The sequence below is a fragment of the Gracilinanus agilis genome, unplaced genomic scaffold, assembly GCF_016433145.1.
Source record: "Gracilinanus agilis isolate LMUSP501 unplaced genomic scaffold, AgileGrace unplaced_scaffold53673, whole genome shotgun sequence".
In the NCBI taxonomy this organism is placed as follows: domain Eukaryota; kingdom Metazoa; phylum Chordata; class Mammalia; order Didelphimorphia; family Didelphidae; genus Gracilinanus; species Gracilinanus agilis.
The window spans coordinates 1-7,416 of NW_025388769.1; the positions used below are offsets into that span (position 1 = coordinate 1).

At 60.6% G+C, this 7,416-nt stretch overlaps 1 protein-coding gene across 2 annotated transcripts; it reads left to right on the top strand.

The window, feature by feature from the left end:
• The first annotated feature begins 143 nt into the window (after positions 1-143).
• LOC123255883 (integrin alpha-E-like) lies at positions 144-2,596 on the top strand. 2 transcript variants are annotated; one of them, XM_044684603.1, is made up of 5 exons: positions 146-501; positions 736-816; positions 900-998; positions 1,437-1,547; positions 2,314-2,596. In XM_044684603.1, the coding sequence occupies exons 3-5, from the start codon at positions 954-956 to the stop codon at positions 2,404-2,406; spliced, it is 249 nt and encodes an 82-aa protein (XP_044540538.1). In that variant the 5' UTR covers positions 146-501; positions 736-816; positions 900-953; the 3' UTR covers positions 2,407-2,596. The 2 variants fall into 2 exon arrangements, with proteins under 2 accessions (XP_044540537.1, XP_044540538.1); XM_044684602.1 differs by lacking the exons at positions 736-816; positions 900-998 and having other exon boundaries at positions 144-501.
• The last annotated feature ends 4,820 nt before the right edge of the window (positions 2,597-7,416 follow it).

A 7,416-nucleotide genomic window follows, 5' to 3' on the forward strand; every position in this document is an offset into this window, starting at 1 on the left:
CGTTCGGAGAAGCCGGACCTGCGACCGCGAGGCCAGAGTGGCCGCCATAGCGCCCGCTGCCCAACGCCCGCCCCGCGCGCACCCAACGGCCGGGGCTGCGCAGGCGCACGCTAGCACACACGCGCAGGCGCACGGGAGCGCGCTGGCTTGGGCTGGCTTGGGACGGGGGTGCCGCTGCTCCGCTTCCCTAAGCCGAGTTTCTGGCCTGCCTCTCCGGTGCCGTGTGCTTGCGCGCTCTCAGGGTCGCCCCGCGGCGCCTGCACTAACTGCGGCCAAAGGCCTGGTTTGGCGCGCACTGACGGGAGGGGCCTTGGGCTTCCCGCTCGCGCGACGCGCGCCCCTACAGGCATGCGCCTTAGCGTGGTCTCCGCAGTCTAGGGGCGGAGCCAGAGGCGAGCCTAACCGAGATGCCTTCCTCGCTTTCCTTCTCTTCAGGCCTGCTCTACGTGCAGCTTGGAAGGAGGGTGCGAGCCCCGCTGCCCACAAGGACCCCCCGGCCAGGTGAGTCAGCCGCGGGGCCCGAGATTTCCGCCTCCTTCTCTGGGCTCAGGGGGCGTGGCCTCCAGGCTGGAGGAAGACCCCGCCCCGGGGCGTGGCCTCCGAGGAGGACGTGCCCCAGCCCGGCCTCCCAAAGCTCCGCCCGGAGGCGTGGCCTCTGGTCCCCGGGGTCTGGGGGGAATCCCTGCGGGGTGGCCCTGCCCCTCTGACCGCCCGTGCGTCTGTGGCCCCCGGCAGGACCTGCAGTGGCTGCTCTTGAGCTGCGCACTGCCCTCGGTCCCCTCCGCGGTCAAGCTGGAGGTAGAGCTGTCGCCGAAGGTAGGGCGGGCGGGGAAGGGGGCGGGTGAGGCGGCCCGGGGGTGCCTCTGCCCGGTTGCCTGATGCCCCTTTCCCCGCCGCAGCTACCCGGGGCCCTGCCTGAGCTGTACGTCCCCGCCAAGATCTCCTTCCACAAGATGCTATACGAGAGCGCGCTGCCGGACAGCTGCTGCCAGACCTGGGTAGGGGGCCGGAGGAGCCTCCGGCCAGGCCAGAAAGGGCGTCCGAGGCCTCTGGCCAAGGGGCGCCCGGGCGAGAAGCCGGAACCCCTCGGGGGTGCCCGGGCCACAGGCCCCGAAGGCGGCAGTGGAGGGCTGACCCTGGAGGGCTTTCCCAGGCCAGCGTCCTTGGCGTCTGGCCTGCCAGGGCTGCAGGTCGGGGCGGGGAGGAGGCCCGTGAGCTGGAGTCTCTTCAGCCCTTTTCTAAAGGGCACAAGCGGCAGCTCAGTGGAGCCTCAGGCCTGGGGGGTGGGGGTGGGGCTCCTAGCAGACCGCCTGGGTCCCCCGGCCCTCACGCTCAGGTTTCCCCGACTCCTGGCCCCCTGCTCTGGGCACTGTGGTGCCCCGGGTGTCCGTCCCTCCTTGTGGGACCCAACAGATCCCTGGGCGGTCTTGTTCTAGGTCACCATCGGCCTGCTGAGGGCCCCCCACTCCCAAGCCTTGCCCATCATCCTGGGAAGCAGCGGGGGCGGACTTCTGCTCTTGGCTGGGATCGTTGCTCTTCTTTGGAAGGTGAGTCGTAGGCCTCGGGGCCACTTCCTGTGTGCCGGGCACTGGGCTCGGCCCTCAGAGAAGCCCGTGGTTTTCCTCCGCCACCTTTGGGCCTCCCGTGGGGGCAGCAGAGCAGGCCCAGAAGCTATGGCAGAGTCGTGTCTTGGGGGAGGGGGGGATGGGCGTCTGGAGAGTTTCCAGTAGCCACATGAATGTTTGGACCGCGGTGGGGTTCTCGTCATTCTGGAATCCCGGGGGGGTCGCGGAAGGGCCCAGAGGCATTTCCTCAAGCTCCGGGGTTGCCCTTGCCAGCCTTAAGTTCAGAGGCTAACCAGGGCCAAGAGGCTTGGCTTTCTGGGAGTGCCAAATGGTTCTCTTTGGCCCAACCCAGCCACTCCCCTCCTTTGTCTCCTGTGCCTGGTGGTGTTTCCAAGGGAAAGAAGGCTCCAGAGTGCTCAGAAACCCTTCTGTTCTGAGAGCTCCTCGGGCTTCCCCTTGCCGAGAGGATGGAGAAAGCCAGTGCCTTTGGTTGTCCCCCTCTTTCCTGTGGAAGGCTTTGGGGGCCGTTCAGAGAGCAGTCCCCGCTGTGGCTGACAGGCCCGGTGCTCCTGGGCCCAGGGGCTCCGGCTGGCTTCTGTGTCCCTCCCGGGAAGCCCAGATACTCTCCCCTCCCAGATAGCAGACAGAGTCCTCGGTCAATGCTATCCGCCTGCGGAAGTAGCCCCAGGGGGTGCGTCTTGTCTCTGACCACACTTTGCCTTCTCTTTTGTGGCTGGGGATGCTCCAGTGTGGCTTTTTCAAGAGGAAATACCAGGCCGTCAACTTGGACAACAGGAGGAAATCCCAGAACTCTGAAAGGCTGCTCCAAGCGGAGAACTAGGCCCCTGCCGCACGCCTCCCCGCCTCAGCAGATCCTGGAAATGCCTCACACTCCGAGCTTCTGTTTGTTTGCTTGATGATGTCCGTAAGATGGAACCTCCCATCAAATACCTGGGCTTCGGCCCGCCCAGCAAGGACCCGAACACGATTACAAAATACTTTTCATACAAATAAAGTTACATCCAAAAATATTAACTGCTCATGGGTGGGCTGAGCCAATATAATAAAAATGACGATTCTACCCAAGTTACTTTGCTTACTCAGTACTGTCAAACGACCAAAGAATTATGATGTAGGGCCAGAAACAAAGACTAACAGTATTCACCGGGAAGAACAAAAGGCCCAGAATGTCAAGGGAATTAATGGGAAAAACTGTGAAGGAAGGGGGCCCAGCCCTACCAGATCTAAAATGGGGCTACAGGGCAGGAAACATCAAAACTGCCTGGTCGGGGGCAACAGGGTGGCTCTGTGGAGAGAGAGCCAGGCCTGGAGACGGACGTCCTGGGTTCAAATCTGCTTTCAGACACTTCTAGCTGGGTGACCCTGGGCAAATTACTTAACGCCTCTAACCCTTCCTGCTCTTCTGCCTTAGAACTAATACACAGTACCAAGTCCAAGATGGAAGGGAAGGGTTTAACAAAGAACAACAACCCATCTGGTGGTGGCTAAGCAATAGAGCGGTGGGTCAGTGCAACGGCTTAGGTCCACAACACACGGTAGTAAGTGACCATTGTCATCCGGTGTTTGATGAGCCCAAAGAACTACTGTTTGGCAGAAACTCCTGGGAAAACTAAGAAACTGGGCTAGACCAGTATCTCACACCATGTCCTGAAAGGTCACTCAGGACACGAGTTCGAATTCAAGGGGGAATACCTCAAGCAAGTAGGGAAGCATGGGAAGTTTTATCTGTCAGATCTACAGAGAAGAAAAGGCCCTGTGACTCATGAAACAGAACATGATGGGATATAAATGGATAATTTTGAGTAAGTTTAAGTTTTCCCACAAAGCCACGTTGCCAAGGTTAGGAGGAAAGCTGGAAACGAGGGGGTTTAGAGCGAGTTTCTCTGATAAAGGCCTCCTATATATCTCAAAGCCAGGGAGAGCAGAGTTAAATGGATAAGAATATGAACTATTCCCCATTGGATAAATGGACAAAGGACATGAAGAGACAATTTTCAGAAGAAATCAAAGCTATCTAGAGCCCCAAGAAGAGATGCCCCAAGTCACTCTAGATATGAGAAATGCAAATGAAAACATCTGCAACCGCCTCACACTGCCACATTGGCTACGACGACAGAAAAGGAGGCACTGATACATCGTTGGTGGAATTGTGAAGTGGCCCAGCTGTTCAAAGGCCCTAAAACGGCCTGCCCCTTGAGCCTGGACAGCAGGTCTGGATTACAAAGAACTCAGAGAAAGGGGGCAAAGACCTGTTTATACACAAGCATTTTCAGCAGCTCTTTTTGTGGTAAAGGAGGGCATGGCTATTGCTCGTGGCACAGGGTGGCGCCGGGCTCTTTCTGGAAATGAAGAGCACGCCAGTTTTAGAAAACCCTGGAAAGAGCTGTGGGACCGGATGCGGAGAGGAGTGAGCAGAACCCAGAGAATAGCAATTTGGTGTCACGGGTCCCAGGGAAGGACTCGCTTCTCTTGGCAACAAGGTGGCACCGAAGGACTTCCAGGGAGGGAGAATCACTGCAGTCTGAGGCTTCAGAAGCTCCTTTTCCAACTTGTCTCTTTTACTTTCTGGTCTGCCTTTGCTTGCCACTTGCTCAACTGGACGTAGGTTTGGCGTGACTGTGCAGCTCTAACTCTGGTCAAATCGCCTGCCTTTGCTAGGAGGTGGGGAGTGGAAGGAGGGAGAGAGAACATTTAGAATTCCAAATGAAAAAAAAATGTTTTCCATATAATTGAGGGGACAAAAAATAAAACAAGAAAAAGAGGGAAAACCCTGATCTAAACAACCAAAAAAGATTTAACCTCCGCAGTGCTGCCCAGCCTGGCATTTGCAAGGGCTAAAGGGGTTCCCAGTGACTGCAAAGAGAATCGTGAAGTGTACACATGGGTGGGATGGATCAGGTCTGGCCACAAAGAGACTAAGACCAGCTCAGAAGAGAGCCAGCCCTCGGGGACCTCCTATTGGAGGGAGATGGAAGAGAAGAAGGACAGGGGTGGCACCCCTGGACTCTCAGCCCTCTGGGGGACGGAGACCCCGTCCCTGGGCCATGCTTTCATTTGCTCACCTTTGGAGATTTGTGGATGAATTCGGAGGCATTAAAATTGGCTGCTTTTTTCCCCCCCAAAATCAAGTTGAATAGCTTCATGTCAGCCACCAGATTTGCCACTCCTCCACACGCTGCGCTTGTAAGGGGCTTCCTGGCCACCCCACTCTTGGTGGAATTCCATGGCACTCCTAGTGACTCTGAGGGAAACTGAGGCTGGCCCCTAACTGCCACAGAGGATGTTTACTTTGGAGGTTTTAGAGGACAGACACGACGTGGCTTTCTAGGACCAAGACATGAGAGGCCTCCTCCAACAGTCTACGCTGCCTTATTTCCCCCGGCTCATCAGGGAGCGTGGGGATCCAGAAGGCATTTCTTTTGTTCTGAACAGCATTGCCCACGTTGCTGCACCAGGGCATCCTGTTGGCATTCCCCCAGGGTGCTTCATGGGGCCGCAGACATTCCCTGGCTTTGTGACCCTATCCAAGTCACTTCACCTCTGTCTGCCTCAGTTTCTTCATCTGCCTAATGGAGCTCCTCAGAGCATCTTCCCTCCCAGGACTCTGGTGAGGGTCAAAGGAGGAACCACTGGTGAAGCACTTAGCCCAGGGCCTCTTTGTGAGATGAGCGAGGGAGGCCTGAAAGAGGGGAGAGCTGAGGAGAGGGGGAGGGGGAGAGCGACGAGGCAGAGGAAACACCTGCTGGGCTCTGCAGCCACTCACAGGCCCTAAGATGAAAGGACGGTGACGGGTTCCTGGGCGCAGGCCCCCAGACGAGGGAGGGATGGGCAAGTCGCCCCAGGCTCTCGGAACCTCAGGCTCCTCATCTGTCCGTGCAGTCCCCGCCTCAGCCTGACGGGCGAGTGACAGAAATGGGGGACGGCAGAGCTCATTCTTCAGAAGTCAGACCAGGCTTGTGTGGCGCACAGCCCCCGGGCAGAAGGGCCGTCACGGCTGGGCAATGGCGGCTCAGCTCTCCCATTCACCGCGTGCCCTTTTCTAGTCTCCTCATTCGTTGGGCAAATGCCGATGGGCCGCAGCAGAGGGCCACTGAGGCCCTCCTGGGCCGAGCTCTGGGGATTAGTCGGAGGAGCTCCACAGCCTCTTCATCCCTCTGCTCCTGATTAGGTGGCACAAAGGGGAGTCTGATCATTCTAAGCAGCAGGGTGGCACTGCAGGGCACAGAGCAGCAGGCCTGGAAGGACAGGGAGACCCGAGTTCAAATCCAGCTTTAAACACTTAGGAGGGCAAATCCCTCTCCCTGAGTTTCTGTCCTCGGCTGTAAAATGGGGATTGTCATTGGCCCTCCTCCGGTCATCAGGGAAGCCCATCCCTGGCGGGAGGCTCGTCCCCTCACCTGCCTCCCCATGTGAGCATCCAACAGATCAGGTTCTGGAAGCAACGCCAGCCTCCTGCCGCAGGGTGGGCTCCGCCTGCTCTCCCGCTACAGCAGTGCTTCTGAAGAGGCCATGGGGGGGGGGGGGGGGCGCCAGCCTGCTCTGAAGGCGGGGAGCTCCCTCCCTCCCTCCCTCTCCCCTCCCAGGCTGGAGTGCTTCCCGCTTGGGGATGCCCCACTGGCACAGCTGAGCCCAAGTCAAGCCGGGGGAACCTCGGGAGCTCCGCGGGACAGCCGTGAAACGCCCCCAGCAGCTGCCGGGCCTCCCCAAGCCTCATTAAAGGGAGGAAGCTGCCTTGTTTACGGCCAGCCGCGCTTCCTCCACAACAGGTTCGGCCGGACCCAGCCCTGTTTGTGGACAGGCGGCCCAGCGGGCAGAGACGGGGCAGTCGCTGCCAGGATGCTGGCAGCACTCTGGGCCTCTTCCGGGGGCCAGATGGGGCTCAGGCCAAAGGGGGGAGGGGGGTGCTGCCCAGCCGGGGAGGGGGCAACAAAAGGGGGGGATCGACTCCATGACACCCACCTGGGAGAGGCCGCGGGGTGGGGAGGGGCGGCAGGGCCTGGGCCTGTGGAGGCTGGGCTGGCGCTGCCATCCCTGCCCGCCCGTGAGGAGATGTCCACGGGAGGGGACTCGAGGTCGTTCCCAGAGCGACAAGGAGCAGGGGGGGCCTCCCACACCCAATTCCAGGCCGTCTCCACCCACCCAGAGTCCGAGGGGGCCAGCGGGGTGGGAGCAATGGCAGAAGGAGCTGAAGCTGCGGGATGACCCCAGCTGGTGCGTGTAGGGAAGGGCCTGGGCTGGGCGCCCGGCTGTTCCGGGCTCTTCTCCCTCCCTGTCTCCATGCTGCCACGCGGGGAGTCCTGGGCTCTGCCCGGCGGAGAGAAGGGAAACCGCTTCCATCCAGGCTGGTTCCGGGGCCTCCGCCCACAGCTCACCCCCACTCTGGAAGTCCCGAGTTCAAATCGTGGCTCGGACACTCCGTGGGGTGCCCCTGCCTCAGTTTCCTTCTCTGGGTCCGAGCTCTTGCTGGGGAGGCGGGGGCGGGGGGGGCTGTCTGGAGGAAGTCAAGGACTCCCACAGGAGCCTGGGATGAGCCCCGGCCTCGGAGCCCCTCCCCCTCCCCCGTGGGCTGGGCGCCGTTAATGGACCATCCGGCAGGCAGGAAGCACCTACTGGGTGCCCGGCGGCCCAAACCTGGGCTCTGCCCCCGGGGGCCGGCCAAGGCCTCCCGGAGGTGCCCGGACGGGATCCGGCTAACGGCCCGGCCTTCCCTTCCCCGCTGCTTCCGACCACCCCGGGTCGGAGCTGCCCCAGAGGCCGGAGGGGCCGAGGCTGGGGGCGGGGCCCCAGCGGAGCCCCGCCCCCGAGCCCAGAGCGAGGCCGGCCGGCAGGG